This window comes from Agelaius phoeniceus, chromosome 4, assembly GCF_051311805.1.
Source record: "Agelaius phoeniceus isolate bAgePho1 chromosome 4, bAgePho1.hap1, whole genome shotgun sequence".
Classification (NCBI taxonomy): domain Eukaryota; kingdom Metazoa; phylum Chordata; class Aves; order Passeriformes; family Icteridae; genus Agelaius; species Agelaius phoeniceus.
In genome coordinates this window covers 32,487,684-32,509,409 of record NC_135268.1, presented here as the reverse complement: position 1 = coordinate 32,509,409, position 21,726 = coordinate 32,487,684, and the positions used below count along the sequence as shown (strand labels likewise).

Below are 21,726 nucleotides of genomic sequence, written 5' to 3'. Positions count from 1 at the left end.
ATTTCTACAAGTAACTACTACATCAAATTCATAGCATTAAGTTATTCCAAAGTTTCAGCTTTACACAAACTGTTTTCAAGGTTTATAAGAGATGGTTTTCTGTTCTATTATCCTGTGCCAGAAAGACAAAAGTTGGTTTACTGAACTCTGTAAAATAACAGCACTTGGGCATTCATCAAATTCACCTTTGCTACAGTGACTGCATGTAAGTTTCCAAAATTTTAGGTAATTCACAAGTAAAAATTAATTGTCAGCTCATTTTTTATGACTTTTCTTGTCAGGGAGGGAGCCATCAAAACATCTCGGCATATAATGGCCTAGACTGTGGGTGACATTTGACAATCTAAATAAAGAAATACCCTATTAAATGTTCTTTCTCGTCTCCAAAATTACCAGTCCTGATTATCTCTGCTATTCCTTACAAGATTCTGTTATTCTTTTAAGAAGGTAGCTATAAATAATATATTGCTCTGAGTGTTTCAGCCCAAACTGGGATTTGGTTCTTACGTGTCTGTCTTTTTCTTTTCATCCTCCAGTGCACGCAGTGTGTGCTGCAGTCGGTCGGTGAGGATTTCAAGCTCCTGGGTCAGTTTATATTCCTCTCGGAACTGCTCTCCCAAAAGAACCAGATCACGGGTAGCATCATGCAATGGGATATCACTCAGATATAAACCTCTCCTGGTTAAATCATCCAAGTTCATCACACTGCAAAGCAGAGAAATATACAATAATATGGGTAAAATGAAACTTGCCAAAGGAGCGCTTAAAACTCAAATAAACAGCAGTCAGCTGAATAACAGGAGAAAGATGAAGCTTCTGAACTTGTGATGATCTGTACAAAATATCCCTTCTAGGAAACACCTTATTTGTGATCATTCATTTTAACCCACAGCTCTTGATTTTTGTGTTTAAATACAGAATTCTCACAAAGAGTTCCATGAGCATATCAAATGCATGTACTTCAACATACAAAGTGAGATTATGTAAAGAATCTTTCCATTCAATCCTCCATTCCAACCACTTCTTTATCACCAATCTATTACATTAAAACTACTGCAAAAATACATGAATCCACACAGAAAAACAAATAATTGTCACATTTCTTAGCATTCTCAGAGTAAAAAACAAAAGATAAAACTTGCTAAAAAAACCAGGAATATGAGGAATAACCATTTGTACAAACTGGGCCAGAGCAAGCCAATGTTTATACTGAGTATTTAGTACTCAGCCAAGTTTCAATGTTTAAATGCTCCTACCTCTTTTAATATAAACACATCAAAACCAATTAAATCAATACTTGAACCAATTAGTCTCTGTAGTACTACTCTCATAAGTGTTCTTAAAATTAGGAATTGTAAAATAAAAATCAGTATCATAGAACTCTCTAGGTTTGAAGTACCTTGGTGAACAAAGAAAGAGAATGCTGTCTGCTTCAGGCAAGTAGATCATTTGCCCTTTCAGGCGTAAGCAGCTGATTTCTGTGCCAGTCAGTTCATCTTCACACTCCAACTTTTCCACATCCAACAGCCCCTCCTGGTGATGAAAAGCAACCACTGTGTAAGGGCAATGGTGTGTTATGCACCAGGCCTAGTCTGTAAGTGCATTCACTACAAAGGCAGTCAGAATATTTGGAATAGACTTACAGCTTACATTAAGCCCTCATTAACTTCTCGTTTGAACACCATGCACTGTCTATAATTTAATACAATGATTTGCTACCTTGAAGACACAAAGCATGGTATCTTTCTTTACATTCATGTTTGTAACTCTTTGTTTTCCACATTGCTCCTTAACAATAGTTTTGACAATAGTATAGCCTGTTCTGTGAAGTTCTATCTGTGCCTGGGATCATCTCTAAGAAATCATGCTGGTTTCTCTCAGGTACAGTTTTCTTTAAATAAACAGGCTCCTTGATGTAGTAAGTGTTACCCTACACACTGCATCTGCTCATATCACACACCTTGTCTCCTGCCCTCTTTAGAGAACAGGACACAGACCTTTGTATGAACATAGGGAGCCCAAGCAAGAACATATTTTATATTTTTCTCCCACACTCTTATGAAGTAAATGTAATAACCTGTCTACCTTTGCTTTGATACAACACACAAACTAGACTGGCCCCTTGCAGAGCAGGCATCATGCATGAAGTGTGTTTCCTTCACTGTTCCTATAAAACATTCTGCTTAACAGCTATTCACAAATTCATACCTGTGACTCACTCTTGGCTCAAGACTCAAAAAGGTCTGGGCATACTACAGAGAATTTTCTCTGAAGACTTCTGAGCTTTCTGCACTTCTTATCTCTCCAAAGCACACTTCCTAAAAGAAAAACTGGGAAAATATTCTCTAGTTACCTTAGTCCTCAGTACGAAGACTGTATTGATATGGGAGAGGATCCCATGGAAGCTAATATCAATATGAGGCCGGACCAAGGAGAAAACTGACAGCAGACTGCAATTTCCTGGCTGCAGCTAGAATAATAAAAAAAAAGAAAAAAGGAAAAAAAACCCAACTGTTATGGTTTATAATAAAAATATACCTAGAGCAATTATTTTCCATTTTATTAGATGACAATACTGAATAGAAGAGATTTATGCATCTCTCCACTGAATCACAAGGTTTTCGAATTATTCTCTTACTGCATATGGACATGACCATAAGGAAAAAAGCTGTTGTAGAATTAGGTTATTTTCAAGTTCTTTTTCTAACAAGAGAAGCACAATTTAGTAAATATTATTAGTAAATACTATTAAAATCAGTTACATTGGAATGCTGTTCAGACAGAGAATCCTAAATCTGTTTTATTCATCTTTATAATTAACCTGTGAAGCATCTATCATTATTAATTTTCTATGGCTATCCATGCATAAGAATCATCTAACCTGTGGAAGGACTCTGTATATAGCATTGCCACATTGTGTGACCACCAGATCTCTGTCAAATATGATGTGGAAAGGAAATGCCTTGCAGAAAGTGTAGGGACTGATGCGAGACTCTTGGGTACCATTTTCTTCAAATCTGTCAAGGTCCTCATAGTAGTCCTCTTCTTTAGATTCTTTCTCTTCAATTAAAAATTGAATGTGGTCACACTCCTCATTTCTCTGTTGAATAACCTAGAGAAATGAAGAAAAAAATGAGAAACTGAAAACTCTGCTACTCATTAGCAACTGGAGTGCTACTATGGGGACAGAAATGTATTTAGAGGAGAAAGATAAATTCAAGAATTATATTCACATGTTGAAAAATACCATATTCTAGTAAGAATTTCTGATTTCACAGTCTTTGTAATTACAGGTGAATAACTATGCCTTTGCTTAGCCACAGTTGCTCTCTACAAGAGCAACATGTTGAAGATCACCCAAATACAATTTATTAAGCCTGAGTGAAATGCAAATCCTGAAACAAGGGGTCAAGGCTCAGGTTGTGCTTGCTTTTTTTCTTGCCAAAAAACAGGGTGGCCCCTTCCCCTGAAATGAACCTGTGTGAGCTTTGAATCCCACAGAACCCCATAATCCTTATTTTGATCAAAGTTGTTTGCAAGGTCTATAACACAACAGCAAATAGTGCTGACTGTTTAGTGATGACTAAATAGTGCTAAGAGGGTGGGTGTGTCACTGACAAGAAGAAGGAAAGTGCATGGAGCACATGTTAGGATATACAGTCCTCATACATTCCAGCAGACTGCAAGATCAGAGCCAACAGACAAAACTAAAAGCAATCCTCTCTGGGCTGTATTCCATATTAAAGGAAATGACAGCAAAACTAGAATCATCTATCAATGGAATCAATCTATCTATCTGGAATATCAAAAAGGTCTCCTTAACACAGCATTACACTCTTCAGTAATTTTACTCAAAGTTAGCAAAAAATATGAAATTAATAGGGATTAGTTTGTTTGCAGCGGGAGTCCTGTATGACAATATAATTTAAGCCAATAACTAGTAGAATAACATCATTCACCCTGAGAAGCTAAATCCACCTCTTTTCAAATTTAATTAGACTTAATGATTGGAAAAGAACAATTCTAATTCTATTTACATAGTATTGTTTAGCAGTGTTTTTCTGGAACATGTTCCACCTGATTCTACTTTCATGTTGACTCTGATCCTAAAGTCACTGAAGCAAAAAAAAAAAAAAAAGACTTCTTAAAATTTCTAAAGCATCCTGATTTTTCCCTTTACACATAGTCTTAACCACAGAGATTAACAGTTACAATTTGAAAACAGAATGCACAAACACTGCATCTGATCCCAGAGATGTTAAGTTTATTAAATATTTCATATCCAAAACTGCCAAAAATAGTACTTGATGGGCTAGGGAGTGCTGATGCCTTTATTTGCTCCTAAACAAATGGAGGAATGTAAAACAACAAAACAGTATTTTATTGTTAAATGATGATTAATTTAAGGTGGCAGTGCTCTTTGATCTACACATTGACTGCTCATTTGAAGGAAAGAGAGGCTCTTCTGGAGGTCATTTAGAGGAAGAGGCCAATTTAGGTGCTCTATAGCTGTGTGCTGCATTATTCTCCTCTTTCTATTGCTTATGTAAGTAACTTAGAGAAAGATCAGCCTACTAAATTTACCAGCTAATGTAGGTACCCAAAGCTGGATGTAAAAATAAATTCAAATGTTGATGATGAGAAAACCTAACTGCCTCAAAAACTGTACTGGTAATCCACATCTCAGTGTATGACAAAAATAAGTGGGAAATTATGACCTAAGAAGGGGTAAGCCTCAGAAAAAATGAATGGTGGTCATCTGAGGAAAACATATTAAGTGGGATTGTCTAGGAGAATGGAACATACTAGATGAACACCTAGTTTTCCTCTGAATTCAGAATTTAAAGGTTTTCTGCATCTTCCTTTTAAATCATTATCCCTGAAATTGTGAGAGACTGTGGTCATACCGAAGATTATCAGAAGGCAGTCAAGAGTCTTAGTTCTTACTTTCTATCATTCATGCACACTCCCACAGGTTTTATTTTAACAGTACCATTATTGTGGCCAGAGAAAGCTGAGATTACACACAGAAACCTTTTTAAAATTGTGAAGATTTATCTCTAGAACTATCTATGCTTCCAGATTATTTCCAGTCTTGGATCTTACTTTAAAGTGTTGCTCTTGCCACAAATGGAAAAAAAAACCCTGCATATTTTGGATAAAAACCTTCTTAATTCAGCAAAGCTGATTTTAAAGAAGCTAATAATTGTTAAGGAAATGTTCATATTAACAACACATCACCTTCCAGACAGATTATCTCCTTATAGCCATCTTAGTCACTGCACACTAGTATTCTGTTACCAACCTGTACTTACAGACTTTTCCCTGCTACAATGCAGCATTTAACAGGCTGCTTTTAATAACTTCCCATTTTACTTCATTTATTATAAATGAATGACGCATCAGTGAACAAAACTCAGGCTTAGATTAAGAAAACTACCTATAAAAATAGAACTGCTACATGCTTCCAGACATCTAGCTAGTTTGAGCCATGACCCTCTGCAGATCCTACAAGCTCATACAGTGACAAAGTCAGTCCTCACACATGCTGTGCTATTTTCCTAACCTTTACAGATTAGAACTGTGTCAGTAACAGTGAAAAGCTGCAAATTTCCCAAGCATCTTCAAGTTCATCTGAAACACTATTTTTGACCAGACTCCAGGGCATCTAGAAATGCCTGCTGTATTAGTGCAACATGCTAGTGCAGCAAATCAACACCAGGCCAAACACATGGACATGTGTCAGACCTACAAGGCAGACAGAGCCAGCAGCACAGTCCTGGTAAACATGATATGCTGTGGACATGGCTGGTTTATGCAATTTTGTTCTGATCATTTATGCACAGACACTTATTAACAGATGCTTTAATCATACCCCTCTCCAGGCTACAAAATCTACTGATGCATCCCTAATTAACTTCCCAATGGATATGCAATTTCATTATGTCCTTTCTGCTCACACAACTTATGAACTATCTAATCTTCCTATCTCATTACGTCATTCAGCTTGTCAGCAAATTCAAAATTAGCACTTTTGACTGTTAATTTAAGATGTTAAATTCTGTTCCTTCACCCTTGCACCTATAGATCCAAACTAACTGGACGGGTATTTGTTTGGCATAAGGACCTGCCCTAGATACTCTGATAAGCTTAAGTAGAATAGAACTTATCTACTGTTTCATTCTGCAAGCAAAGTTTGCAAGCCAAACAATTTCAGTATCATTTAAATATTGTTGAAGAAGCCTCTGATAAATGCTTGACAAAGCAAAGTTCAGTCACAAAGCAACAAAGCCAGCAATCAAGTCTAATTCTTCCTCCCCCTGCAGTCTTAGCTGGTGAAGTGACATCAGTTCACAATGTCTAAGAGCTCAATCACCATAGTAACTGCAGTTAAAACTGCAGTTTTAAGGGAGAAATCATTCTCTTGGTTTCAAAGAGAATATATAACATCTTACTGCTAACCTGCCTGTGCCTTCCAGGAGACGTAGCTCCAGAGTTTGTCCTTTCCTAATCAAGTGAAAAGTCACACCAATATTTCAGGGAACGAGAATTGAGAGAAAAGTTATTTTAAAATGAGTGTGGTTTAATGTATTTGGTGAGCTTCACACAAGATATTAAATCAAGAAATACTGCTGTGATACAGAATATGTAATGAGCACATGCTATCTGTTAAGCTGTCACTATGTGTCTACAAGACTCAATTCTGTAGATCTGAGCATATCCCCAGGACACACTCGTATTTCAGCATGGCAGGATAGAATGTCCTTGGACAGGGCTCTTTTTTGATGAGATTGTGAAAATTAATACAAAAACAGAGGGGTTTTGCCCTTTAAAGGCCAATACAGCATGAAATTTTTGATCTCTTCTGATCAAAACTGACTGTGCAATGCTGCTTAACAAAGTTCTCTGTAGCTGCTTCAGAATGATCCCAAAACAAAGGAGTTCACTGCGGAAATGGCAGTGGAAAACTTTCAGTTTTGCATACCCAAAGATAGAACCATGGGGATATCTGTCCCTGGCAGCTGGCTTCAGAGCAGACTGTCTCACTTCACCAAACCACTGTGCCTGGAGATAGTGAAGTTTACAGCTGCCCCAGTGCCAAAATTAGAGACTGACCATGCTCCATGACTGACTTATCTTCACGCACAGTTAGCATTGTAATGTGTGGACCAGTATTGCTCATCTTCCATTACAAGTACCCAAGTATTTTTTAGACCAGCTCTCCAGCTGGTCACATCTTCACTTTGTTTTTTCACACTACCATTAGCAAGCCTGAAATTACCATCTTGTCAAGGACTTCCTCTGTTCTTTTCTATTTTTATATTGTAAAACATCTTCCCGATGTAAAAGATTTTGATAGTCTGCTCTCGAATGCCAGAAATGCAGAAGTCTGCTCTCCCAACAGTTCTTTGGGCTTTGCTGGACTATGTACAACACTCTTTGTTGACCATACCATTAGTAGCCTTGAGGGAATCCCTGTCCTGACTTCACCTTCACAGGTCACCTTCATTTATATACAAACAACCTCTGACAAGTGAAGCAAGAGAAGGCATAGCCAGTAGGCTGCTAACAGAGATCTCATTACAAAGTTTGTCACCAGCATTGTGATGAGTTTTTAGTTCTCATACTGAGACTGGCAGAACGTGAACATTCTCAGCACATACACAAAGTCAGCAACAATTTTTGAGACAATACCTGCTGCAAAAATGATTTAGTATTAGCTCTATTGGCTAAAAATGGATTACCATATCAGAGAAGATAAGGAAAATTGGATTTGAACTAATTAATCAATTAATGTCAACTTGGGCTTTCCAGAACTATTCAACCGGTATTTTGAATCCAAGTTCAAAACAAATTGGTTTCCTTTCAGGGCTAACAACATCTAACAGAAACAAAATTACACTTCCCCCCAACCCCACCCCCCCTTTCCTTCTGCACGCACATACTCTAAGTGTTAAAAGAGAATGTACACTTCCTGAAGAACACCATTCTGGAAAAGGAAGCCCTGCTTTATTTTAGAAGAAGATGTATGGGTTTAGATATATATATATATATATATACACACACACAAAATTGTTCTGTGTGAGGCTGAAGAAGGGTGATAGAATTAAAACTTTTTTCTATTCGGCTATTTCTCTACCAAAAGAAACAATGTGAGACAAACCAAGAACAACAGTTCTTTAATACTTAGTTTCCTCTTGTGATCATTAGCTGGTTTTCTCTGCAGGTTGAGGAAGGTGATCCTTCCCCTCTCCTCAGCACTGGAAAGGCCACACCTAGAGTGCTGTGTCCAGCTGTGGGTTCCTCAGCACAAGAGAGATACAGAGCTATGAGACAGAGTCCACTCCCTCTAGGGAGGGCTGCTAAGATGATCAAGGCACTGGAGCATCTCTCAGAAGAGGAAAGGCTGAGACAGCCAGCACTGTTCAGCCTGGAGAGCAGATGGACAAGAGGCAATGGGCACAAACTGAAACACAGGATGTGTTGTCTTAACATCAGGAAACACTTTTCTACTGTGAGAGAAATGGAGCACTGGCACCTGTTGTCCAAATAATTTGCAGAGTCTCCATCCCTAGAGATAGCTGAAAGATGTCTGAGCATGGCCCAGAACAACTGGCCCTAGGTGGCCAGGCACGAGCAGGTGAGGTTGAACAAAATGGCCTCCAGAAGTTCCTTCCAACCTCAGCCATTCTGTAACCCATGAAACAAAATCTAACCACTTAATGAAACAAAACCAGCATTATCAAAACCAATTAATCTCTGCTACCACCTATACAGATTGTAATGTATTAGACAAATTCAACCAAAGTTTCCCGAAAATACAGAATTAGAAGCCTGTATTCTCTCAAGCAGATTTATATAAGCATTTCTTTAAAACAGATGGAGAAGAAAAGTGGATAACAAAGTCTTAAACATCAAATTGCAAATATCAACATTATACTAATAGAAAGAGAACTGCAGAACTTACTAAGTCAGTCCTGTATTGGACTGTCATGTAAGATGTTTGGATAAAGACATTTGAAAGGACAACTCAGAATCTTTCTGCAAGTCAGAAGACAACTCCTGTAATAACACTGGAAACTTTGAGCTAGGCACTGAGGTTTCTATCAGATTAAAAAAAAACCCCATTCTTCCTTAAGCAAAACCAAAAATTTTACAGTAGAGGCACTGATTGGTCCACAAAACCTGAAGGAATTAAAAGCAATTCCATTGTTCTTCTGTGCTGTGCTGTTTCAAACAATACATTGCTAACAGACTAAAACACAACAGCATTAATTCACTAAATTATGAGGCAGAGAATGGAGATGAAGTTGGTCTACTTTTTCTCCTATTCTCAATATTTTGAACAGTGAAGCTACCTACTTATTACAATGCCAGACTTTACTTTAAAAGTAATGGTACTTCACTCCATACCATTCCTGATTAATATCTGACCTGTGGAGTAACAGAGGAAGACTTCAGCATGTGTGGATAAGCTGCAAATTTCAGGGGTTTTTTTTCATTTTTAGAGAATAAATTCTCTCCTCATCTACCCCTGAAGTTTGCGAGTACCTGTGGAGTACAGCAGTGTGTAATGTCCTAGAGATGTCAAGACATAGGCTTTATTAATCAGGAGAGGTGTGAAAATGTTCAGGGTTAAGGGTACAACAGGGAGAAGTTTAAAACTGGGGTAACAGACAGAATAAGACAATATAAACTTTCTTCAGTTTAGAGTTTAATACTATTTTTAGGCACCTATGTGCTTCTACCTCAGACAGTCTAGAAGAACAGTGTAGGTTTAAATTAGACTTTGCATTCATTTCCAGTAGGTTTGACTAATAGTATTAAATACCTCTTTACTTACAGTACAACTGTAAAATTTCCAGAAAAGCCTAAAACAGTCACATTAAAATAAGAAGTAAATATATAATAAATATTTAAACCTCTTTAGAACATATATTATTTGTGAGAAGTTCTAGATAGATATTAATACAATTTTCTCAGCAAAGTAACCTTCAGATTGAGAGGACAGTTTATCAAAAGTTTGTGCTGCTAGCTGCTTTGGACAACCCAGATTTCTCCTCTGCCCCATGGATCACTTTTGCCTCTTTGTGAACCTCTGAGAGACAGGACTGTAAGCCAGGTAAAGGAACACATGAAGATTGAAAAATCCAAAAAAGAAACCCTGTTGTTTTGAACCGAGTTCACTTCCTCAGTATAGTTTATTTTATAACTTAACACCAGCTGGAAGGCAGAGCTGAAGAAGCTGCTGAAGGACAAACCCAGCACTGAGAGTACAGGGACTGCTTAAACTGCTACCAAAAGAAATGCTTGTCAAGCAACAGCTTCAGCACTTTTGCAGCCAACTTTCCAACATGGTACTCCTTGTCTGTCTCAACACTTCAAATAAACAGGGAACTAAAAAGAGGATTGTTTTGATTGTGTTGTATCCTTCTGTATCTGATTACTAACACCTGCTGCAAAGTTTGAACTGTGGTTTTCTACAAAATAGAATCCAAACAAGGACACAAGTATATCACCACACTATACACAACTAGACATCTACTATAAACCTGCGCTAGCTTAGAGCAGGATATCTAAAAGGCAAATACTCCAAGTCAGCAGTAAAAATAACTTTGTCATTGGATTGCTTGCAAATTTCTTACCTGAGCAAGATCACATTTTTGCGATAAAATAATGAAAGGATTTTCTCAGAAAGCATACAAAGAAACTGTGCTGCAAATGTAGTATGACTAGGGAATATTTAAAAAACCCAAAGACTGAGTGGTGTATCTGCTTAGATTCTTTTCTACTTGATGAAAAAAAATTATATTAGTTGTAATATTTCTAATAGAAAAAATATTTCATTTTTTGTTTCTCCCCCCACACCTTAGACCAAACTCTGATTTTATACTATTACATATACAGGACCTGATCAATTGAGTCTTTCTGTTGCTCTGTATGGGCAAAGAAGAAATCTCTTTCCCATTTTACAAGCAAGAGAGCAATCATGTCATTACATAAACTCTGTCGCTGAGGAACATTTCTTTCACTTCTGGGGCTCTAGGTGCATATCCAGTCACATTTCCATGCAATGACAACAAGAAACCCACAAACATATCTTTCTTTCTGGGAAGAACTTGGCATGCTGCCTGGGAGGAAAACAGTGCTTGCTGCCCAGGCCTCACCAATGAAGATCAGCCTCACATCAGTCTGCACACAGATGAAGAATATAAAACAAAGAGGAAATGTCTGTGTTCTCAGAGAACACAGTAGACAGTAAGAAATATATGCCAAACATAAAATAAATGGGGAAAGAAGCACCTCAAATGAGCCAATATTAATTTCTGTACATGTGCTCTTTACAATCCTTTTCTGAATAAGGGGATATTGTTCTGTACCGTTCCCAGTCAGGTCTGGCTGCCAATTAGAGCCAGCCTTCTCAGCACATAGCTGTGTCCTTCAAGCAACACAAATGATGATGGCTCTTCCTGAGAGTCAGTACTGTTGCCATTTCTTCACAGAAGACAGCAACAGTGAAATTTACTGTTTGCCATCACTTCACCTTAATTTTCTTGGTTTTTTCCTATTGACATAAATTTTCAATGAGTATATAGCTTCAGACATTACCTTCATGTCTATTTCTGTGCCATGGATCTGCTGAGCTACTGTTTTGATGATGCCAATGACAATATCCTGCAGACCTTCTCTTTCAGAATAGTAATGCAGAATGAGTCCCTTCCCCTTCTCTGCATCCGTGCATCTGAAGGAAGGGGCTCGCATTCCCGGGTAAATTGTAGCAAGGTGGTCATGCAGAGCATCCAGGTTCTGGAAGGAGAAATTAAAAACATGATTATAAGGCATTCACTTCCTATTTATGAAGAAAGTAAGCACATATTTTGTCCAATCTGAACATCCCCTTTCTCCTAGTGCTCATACTTCTACACATTTGCCTTATTCTCTGTAGAACTGCCATCACAGCAGGCTTTTCAGGTAGCCCAAAATGTTATATCCACCATGGCAACATTTGAACAATGAGTGGCATAAAAATAAGGACTATTATAAATTACTCCAGATAGTAAGAAGTCATGCTTGATTATGCTGTATTTTGAAACATTCAGATGATTAAAGACCTTCTGTGTGTTTCTCATTCTGGTACCTCATCCAGTTTCATTCCTTCTAATTCTTGTCTCTATAATCTACTCTTCAAATATGAGTTCAGGAGCCAAATACAAATAAGCATGTCTAAATAACATAAATCTTTGTCCTTATTATCAGTGCAAAAGCCTAGTTCTGACACCATAAAATCAAGTTTACAGGGCCTGACAAAGTTCAAATTTTAAAGATTTAAATGCTTGAAAGACCAAACTTAAATATATCTTTTCTTCTGACAATAATTAAAAAACTCCACAAAATAAACAGAAATAGCATAGCTGTTGTAATAATTTATCAGGAAAAGTTGTTCAAAAAAGGGAAGAGATTTTTTTTCCCTGCTATTCTCCCAGATATCTCACATATTTAACTTTACATTTCAACCAGACAAATTGTGATATGGAGAGGAAAGCTAAATTATAAACTGATAGACATACCAATCAGGATATTAAAGAGAACAGTGAGATCAAAATCACACTTAAAACACAACACTTGATTCAACTTTGATTGTGAAGCAATTATCAAGGAACCAAGTTGCTATTTACTGTACATTTAACATAGAAAGAGAAACCTAGTTTGCAGGATAGAGTTGCAACCCACAATTTTTTATTTATGCTCTAAAATTCATACAACTCTTTGCATCTTAAGTCCAGAACATTACTGCATATTTTAAATGTTGTTCTCTCACTGCCCTGCAAGTGAGTGCTATCATCAGGCTTTGCATATTGTTTTCTGCCAACATAGGAAGTGAAGTGAAAATATTTTCAATGTGCTGTCTGGGAAATTCTCCACCTTTCACGAGCATCTGTCGATCATCAATTTGTGGAGGCACACTGAACTTGATTTCATGTGAGCTGTGAAGTGCTTGAACAGCTGCCTTTTCTCTCGGAGACCTCCAGACAAAATGACACTCTTAGCAATGAATTCCGTGGGATGCACTTAGCCTGGAATTTCCTCCTTCAGTTTTTCAGCTTGTTTCAAATTCATGTTTTTGTTGCTATATCAACATCTCCAAATTAGAACATGAAGAGGCAACAATCTGGGTGTCAATTCATTCCAGCTGTTAGTGGGCACTGACAAAAAACCACAATGATTGAAGGCAAATTCTGTAAGAATTTTGCAGGGTTCAAGATAATGAAATTGGAAGAGACTGCTTTGAAAGAGTGTGGATGAGAAAAGAGCAAGAGGGATGACTGACTCTTTGCCCCACCATCTCCTCCAATGGATGCAGAGCTGCAGTTTCAGTAGATATGCCTCAGAAACAGCTGGGATATATTGACCTTTTGGAGAAAAACTCCCAGGGAGATACATGGGAAAAGACAATAATCTTTCAGTTACACAGTCACCAGCGGAAGAATTTCAAACAGGGAACAGCCAATGTCAAGGACAGGATTTTTGTAAAATGATTGCCTAAGTATCAACATTTAAAGTAAAGATTTGGCACAAGTGTGACTAACAACTGGCAGTAGCCCCACTCTGCAAAACCACTTTGCCACCCTTCCACTGCTTTATGGCCGACTCTGTCAAAGCAGTGTCACAGGTGAAGTCCATGTGATGTGTCCTTCAGCTGTTACTCTCTAATCTTCCAGAGTGGGGACTTACAGCTCACTGTATTCAAAACCTCGCTCCGAGACATAATCAAGGAGTAGACACATTTTTCCTGATCATGGAGCTGAAATTACTCCTAGACCTAGACACTGTCATTGTTACTCCTACTCCTATTTCTTTGTTGTGCTCGATCCATTTCAAATTGATATTGCACATTCTGAAAGAATGAATGTCTTTTTTTCCTGTATGTTCACCTGCTGTGAGCCAGAGGTGAGGTCAGGTAAATGTCATAATAGGCTAAGTTCTCTCCCTAAATTCTTGGCTCCTAGACTGCTCAGATGTATGCCAGAGCTTGTGCTGGGACCAAAGAACAATTCCAGAGTTATGAGTGATCAGAACAGTGATCAGCTCCATGGAGAAACACAAGGGAATCTCCAGGAAAGAACAAGGAGTCAAATTAATGGAGCTGATCTTGGTCTGTCTAAAAGTGAGAGCTGATGTTGGCAACGGAAATACAAAGATATGCTGTTCAGTGCTGTGTGGTACACAGCACCTGGAGACTTATCTAAAAGAGGAGTTAATCCCCTGAATTTCAATGCACTGAAGTATGAAAGCCTCAATAGCCATGTAAACAATTCCTTAAATGGGAGAACTAACCACTTTGATTTTCATTCAATAGAAAGTTACTAAACTGAACATAAAAGCACACTTTGGGTTCTTAGGAGGTACCTCTTTTCACATTGCTTCTCTTTGGCACAGTGTCTTTCAACATGATTTGAAAATTTTCCATGCTTGAGTTTTTCACATAAAGTATAAATATTTTATTTAGTTGCCCTTTTTATTTTCCTCTTTCATGAAGCTTGAAGTACCTGTGTTTCAACTATGAATAAACTAAATTTTCTTGAGATGTCAAAGGAAATGGAATATAAAGGTGAGATTTATTTTTATATATTTTAAAAAGCTGCAGTTCTCAATTATTTTGTATATATCCTGGACTCCGTATACATTTCAAGAAGCACCTTTTGGAACTCTTTTATGTTAAGAATCTAAGAAAAGTTTGGGACATTGAAGCCAATCTGCACCTATTTTTGTAACAGGTATATAAAGTAGTTTCCTGACCTATTATGACTGCTGGAAGATGTAAAAGTAATAAATCACAGGTAATGTTGATTTTCCATTGCAATAAAAAGCTAAAAAAATACACCTCTGGCACAGCTACTAATATGCTAGTCCTGTTAACATTTAGAGAAGTATAAAATAGCCAATGTCATCTGTTAACACTGAAATTCAAACAAAGAAACTTAAAATACTGTCATTAGAAGAATATAAATGTAAGCTGTTTCCACTTTTGTAGATGTTTGGTGTGTATAACAACCATGTCCAGTCCTTCCACCAGCACACATGGTAAGGAATGAAAAGAGAAGTATATGGAAAAGGGCATGAGGGAAAGCAAACAGAATCTGTATTTCTGGCCCATACATGAGCAACCAAAGTTACTCCTGTATAAAACCAAAGTATCTGAAGGCTTGCTTTGAAGGCAGCCTGTGAATGAAGCTATGAAATAAAAAGGATGTCACATCCCACAGCAGTTTACAGATTGCTCATGATATGCTGGAACATCCACATACTCTCTGTTCTGCCCAGCAACTACAGTTTGTGGGATTTGTACAAGAAGTCTGGGTTGACTGCACCTAGGATGCTCTGGAATGATGCAGGTTTTGGGGCTGTGAGACACAGAAGTAAATATTCAAGTAATCCAACAAACTATGATTCTGCTGTTTCCCTTAATGCTGGAGAGATTTTAAGGGTACAGATGACAAGAGGTTGCTATATATTCAGAGAAAATCAAGAATTTATCAATATCTTAATAACTTTATATATATATCAATATCTAAAATCAATAACTTTATCAAGATAGTCAGCTTTTGGGCATTCTCCAGTTCAATTCTTTTAACCTCATTACAGCACACAGTTCTCTCTAAGAGTCATGTAGATCACAAATCCTAAATACAAAGTGCTTACAGAAGTGAACAATCTTCAGGTGACAAAAAGGCCATTTTTCTACACCTAGAAATAACACTCTAGAGAAGACCCTACATTTCTTCCATGCTATTAAAGAATCATTTTAATTTTGTTTGTGTTTATAATGCAGTATCATGCTGTTCTGTATATCCCACCCTCAGTTCATGGATGAAGGATAATATCTTAAGAGATAAGCTGTTATGAGCCCTAGCTCTGTACATAACATACTATTAGAAATATCCAGTATCTATGATTAGTCAGAGATAACAGAAGAAATATCATAAAACCTGAAGATCACATTTTCTGTTACAATAAATAAGGTAAGTCTACCTAACACAGACCACCCCTGCAATCAGTAGCATATGAATACTCTTATTGCAAATTTCTCTTTGGAATTTCAAATTAAATTTCTTTTGACTAGGCAACAATTCTGTCTGGTATCTGAAACAATTTTGCACAAAATTCTTACCTGCAAAAACTCTCTGACATTTGAGCCCAAGACACGTAGAATTGTATCATAACCAGATTCTTGACAAAACACAAAAAACATCTTCCCAAACATTTGAAGAATTTCCCCAGCATTTAAATCTAGTTAAAACAGGAAAATATGATTCAGTCCAAACACTGTATTTCATGCACTTACTTATTTCTTTACTCTTGCATTCATAAACAAGAAAGACAGTACCGAAACACTACCCAGATCCAGTAGGTCAAGAACAAAGCAAGATTCAGGGCTCATATGGCAAATAAAGAGTATCCAATACAGGAATTTCATTAAGATTTACCAATTACTATTATTATTTCACCACACTGTGCATTTCACACATGTTTAGCATTTAGATTTTGATACAGAAAAATGAATCACTTCTTGAAAATAAAGGAACTTGGTTGTTAGTAATGCTCGCCTCAGCAGAGTTAATTCCAATTTACAAAAGCATGAAACCACATCAGCTGCTCCAATTCAACATTACTACAGTCATCAGTCTTACAGATTCTTGGCTAATTACTGATGCAAAACAATTTCATACCGCACTTGGGCCTGCAGATAAAATAATGCTGATGGGCATAATTCTACCTTTTAAATTCTAGACCAGAGCTGCAATGATTGAAAATGAATGCAACCCAAATCAATGGCTGATATGCAACTAAATGCAATGCCACAAGCATTTCTGTGACTCAGCACTGTTCTTCAGCAGAGATCAAGGATTCATTCATTCATTCATTCACTGCTCTTGCAGCAGTGATTGAAAGTTGCAGTTGCAGCAGGATGTTGTTACTTCACGACTGCTTGTTACACTGCCCATGTTGTGTGGATGAGGTATATTTCTTCAGTTTAAGATAGAATACTTTGGAAATAATAAAAATAATTTCAAGCAATAAAAGAAGTAAATTTTTCTTAGAGAAATAAAGAAATACAATTCTCTCTCCTAAGATTTAAAAAAAATTCTGAGACCAATACTCCATTTTCACTTCCCCTGTGCAAAATCCTGTTCCTCTCTGCTGCACAGGTTTGGGGGGCAGGAGGATATTACCTTTTTTGTGATGAATAGGTAAAGAAGATATCTGCATTACTTACTAAGGACCTTGCTTGCAGCTGCAACGAGGTCATAGGTTTTGGAATCATCGTAAATTATTCTGACCAGAAACTGTCCCTCTTCATCCAGCTGCGCCTCCTTCCTAAAAAGAAAACAGAATAAAATCTGTTTGCTTGAGGGAAAAGCACCATATGGATAAAAGTCTTTTAAAACAAGTAAGCTTGTATAGTTATTTAACACAGAAAATTAGAAATAAATTTGTTCCATATCCCAGTCATTAGTGTACAATACAAATATTTCAGACCATAAGTGCTCTGAAAATAATAATTAGCTACAAGAAAATAAACATGATTTTTCAGTACAGAGCCTCAAAAAGAAGTTGCTGTACTAGTAAAGACAAAATCTGCATTTTAAAATAAGAGACTAACCAATAATGCAGCCCATGATGGGCTCTTTAAACACTTTTTGCTTTTTCATTCCATCACATTTTAGTTACACTTTATTTACAGAAGGCGTGGGATGTTTCTAACAACCATTTGCAGATACGTCCAAAGAGGAATTTAAAATACAGATGCAGGTATCAAATCAAATATCTTTTTTCAGAATTTTGCACATGCCAAGCAGATAGGAAGAAAAAGGATGCTAGGATTTTGCAAGGCCTTGTTCTCATATCACACACCTATTCTCACGTGTAAAAGATCACCACTTAGCTAAAGCAGAATAAAAATACACGTTTCTTCACTAAAGGAAACAACTCTCTGCCCTAGGTTTAAGACAAGACTCATATATATGTCCTGTGCACACTTACACCAAGTAAAAAACCAATACAAAATGACTGCTTTGTTTTTCATATCCTTTACTATTCTCTTCAACTTGAACATCAAGTCAGCAGCTTGTCCAAAAGGCAGCACAAATCTGGAGGGTCTATTGTTTTACTGAGGAAAACAAGTTGATCCCCCAGATAATGAATGTGCCTCCCAAGCTTTGCATCTGGCACAAGTGAGTTACTAGGGAGGACCCACACGTGCCTTCCTCCCTGTTTTACCCTGTCTGCACAGCACAGGAGCCCGGCCACTGGTGCTGCAGAAGTGGTGAGTCCCAGCTCCTGGAGCACCTCCATGGGCAGGCAGACCCCAGGACACTGAAGAGGCAGCTCCCATGGGGTTGGTCCTGCTGTGCACAGAGCATGCCAATGGACATGGCCCTGTCTCTGCCCAGTTTCATGTAAAGCAGCATTCTGTATTTGCTCTTATTTCCCTTGCAAATTTTTCTTCAGCAAATGAAGAGATGTGCAGAGAGGCCTGCTGTGCTCTCTGATGAAGTCGTGCCCTGTTTATCGAAGTCCTCATCTGGAAAATGAGCACAGCCTCCTTTCTCAGTGTGCTTTTTAAAATAGGTACTCACCTCCTGTGGTGTTGCCTACTATGACTCTCTATAGAGACACTGTGCTTTGCAGAAATAATGATGAAAGAAGAGACATTTGTAAGTACTCATGCTCTAATTGATGTACTTAGAATATATTTTGGCTCAGCAAAACTAATATGATCACAGCATCATTACTATATTTGCAGGTGGAGGGTCACAGCTACCTCATTAAAAAGAAATTATACCCTTTCATCTAAATGTATCTCTGTGCTGCAGTTCATTTCAGGAAGTCAAAAGAAAGGCAAAGAGACAGGAAAGCCTTGAAGTGAATTACTGAATCACATCTTGCATCACACCAAAAAAAAAAAAAATTAGTATACGATGTTGCTCTTTAGAAAAATACCCTCAGAATTAGAAAAACTATAAAAAAGGCAGATTATGAGGTAGGTTCTTAAAAAATTCTAAGGACAAGGGATGCAAATCAAGACATTCCTCAACTTGGTAGTAGTGTAATTATTTTTCTAATGTACAAATTAAAGAGGACAGTGAGTAAACAATCATTTACTAGTACCATGGTAATGAAGAGCTTTTACCAGAGTATGACTGGTAAATTGAGTAAATACAAAGAAATGCTCTTTGAGATATGGCTCAAGCATACAGAGCCAATATTTCTAACTTCTGAATTTTTCTGGGTCACCAGAGGAATTACAAAGACCTACAAAAAGTAGAATTCTAAATCTACTATGTAAATTCCCGCATCCCCTGTCATATCAAACACTTTCTCTCCATTATCATAACATAATCACCCATAAATTAAAATCAAATTCTTTGACTGTAACTCAGGTTTTAATTTCCTAAAATGGTGTCATTGATTTTAAAAGTTAATTAATACAAAATAATAATGCCTGCAGAACAATTCAAGCATTTACAGATGTAGTGGAATTATCCATCCATAGAAACAGAAACATTTCCTCAAAGGGAAGAGGTCTGAGAATTAAGTACTCTGGTTGATCTTATAACTGCTAGATGGTAAATGGTTCTGCTGGGAAGGACTGATTGCCATCTCATATGGCAGCATTTTACTGACCTAAGTGAAATGACTTGTCCTCTAACCCTCTAGTTTGTAATCACCAGTCTTTGGTAATCTGTTCACTTAATGGATATCTGGAACCCATTATTTTCTTATTCCTCTTCATCTTCCTTTAATCTTGCTCCTCACATTCTTCCCACTGTCCAAAAATTACACAACACTGTTTTTATATTATTTTAAAAATATATAAAAATATATTATTTATTAATACCGGAAGTATTGAAACTGTTACTTGACATAAACGTTTTTATACTCACTCTAAGAATGATGAACTGAACACAAGCTAAGCAATTTTCCTAAAGGAAAATGACAAGGTTATAGGGGAGGTGTGACTAAATGTACCTCATAATTCTACCTAAAAGAAACATCATTCTCTATCCAATGACATGAAAAATCTTATAATCACCTTAATTAAGCAGGGTCTTAAGCAGGAGGAGAGGTGGGAAATGATGTCTTGAAACATAAGAGATCAATCAGGGACAGGAAGGTAAAGTTTACAACTCCTAAGAACAGAACTGAAATGAATATGAGAAAAGAAAACCATCTTGATTTTTTGGTTCTCATAATATGGTCTGTAACAAGCCAGCTACAGTTTGGAGGGATGTTTGCAAAGGGTGAACAAACTTTCCCACATCTCTGATACATGCTGTGCTTTCTTTTAGTCTCTCTGATCTGGGCCAAACCACAAAGGATAATACACACATCTGGAAAAGCAATGAACATCCTCAAAAATACTGCATACTTACACAGTTCAGTAGACACAGCTTTTCTGTGTGAGAATTTTCTCTATGAAAAATTGACCCAGTTTGATGTTGGTATCTCTTTCAAAACTTCTTGCATTTTTTTCCAACTACATTGACTGGAACTTTTCCTGTTTAATTCTCTGTGCCAAGCTATGCTTCTTTTTTTCTTATTTTATTTGTCTTTAGTTTACTTTGTCAAAGTTTTTCTTCAATATTTGCAATTTCTCTGAGACACCACTTTTTAAAATCACCCCTGGTTATTTCAGTTATTTCATTCTATTCCATTTAATTATTTTAACTATTTTTTCCTAGTTTACTCTAGATGCTTTGGATCACTCAGCAGCCATCTTCTCTGTAGCCTTACTGATGTATTTCCCACTAAAAATATTTTTAAGTTGAGCAAAATTTTCTAGAAAATTTGTCAAAGTAAATATTTACTCCTGCAGGGGATTACACTTCTTGGTTACTTCTCATGCAGGTAAAAATTTCTTTGCTTGTTCTACAAACATAGTAAATATGACAATGGCTAATCTAAGACTGTGTCAAAAGATAAACTGCCTTTTTAAGATGCATACTTGAAAATTATTAAATTTCAGAACTTTCTTCTTCCATTCCAGGTCCATTCCTTCATACTTCTGAGCTCTGTTGTGCTGGTGCATCCCAGCAATTTAGACAGGTGTTGAGCTGAAATGAAATTCAGTTAGATATCTGTTTTTCTGTATTATTTTTCTGCTAGATGAACTTCCCTGTCTGCTCCATCACCTTTTCACAGAAGTTGCTCTGCATACAAACCACACACAGGCACAGTGCTTGTGGACAGGCTTCTGAAGCTCTTCTGCTTCCCTCAGTAATCTAACAGCAGTGAGAGCTTCCAAAAGTCTTTCTCTCTGGAGTACTACTCTTAAGACTATATGTGATGGGAAAATGCTGCTGTGAGTTTATCCAAAATGGCCACTGCAAAGTGAAAGCAATCCTACTTTTACAGAGGCACTGGTCCTTCAGCAAGGGTTTCCAAAGAACTTGTCTGAGAGAGCCTCACAGCTGGCAGCACCAGAGGCTGAGCATGACTAACCTCCAGCAGCCCAGGAAACAGGGCAGTGGCATTCAGGTGAACACCTAAAATTGTTTCCCCAAGGCTGCAGTTGTCACACTTCATTTCCTGACCCTACCTGATTTCTCAAAGCTGCCTGCACTTACGCTAAGGAAATGCTTTTATAACAAGGGTGATAGGAAGAAATACATGATAGTGTCATAATTAGAATTAATGTTAAGAGTGAGGCTGCTTTTTCAG

General features: G+C 37.2%; 1 protein-coding gene across 1 annotated transcript in view; it reads right to left on the bottom strand.

Annotated features, from left to right (window-relative positions):
* Positions 1–21,726, bottom strand: part of GUCY1B1 (guanylate cyclase 1 soluble subunit beta 1) — a 41,987-nt gene that overhangs the window by 8,745 nt on the left and 11,516 nt on the right. The window contains exons 3-9 of the mRNA XM_054632624.2: positions 17,279–17,379; positions 16,172–16,290; positions 11,611–11,808; positions 2,882–3,112; positions 2,354–2,470; positions 1,400–1,533; positions 508–705 (exon numbers count right to left, since the gene is read on the bottom strand). Coding sequence (XP_054488599.1) covers positions 508–705; positions 1,400–1,533; positions 2,354–2,470; positions 2,882–3,112; positions 11,611–11,808; positions 16,172–16,290; positions 17,279–17,379 — 1,098 coding nt within the window. The remainder of the gene's footprint in view (positions 1–507; positions 706–1,399; positions 1,534–2,353; positions 2,471–2,881; positions 3,113–11,610; positions 11,809–16,171; positions 16,291–17,278; positions 17,380–21,726) is intronic.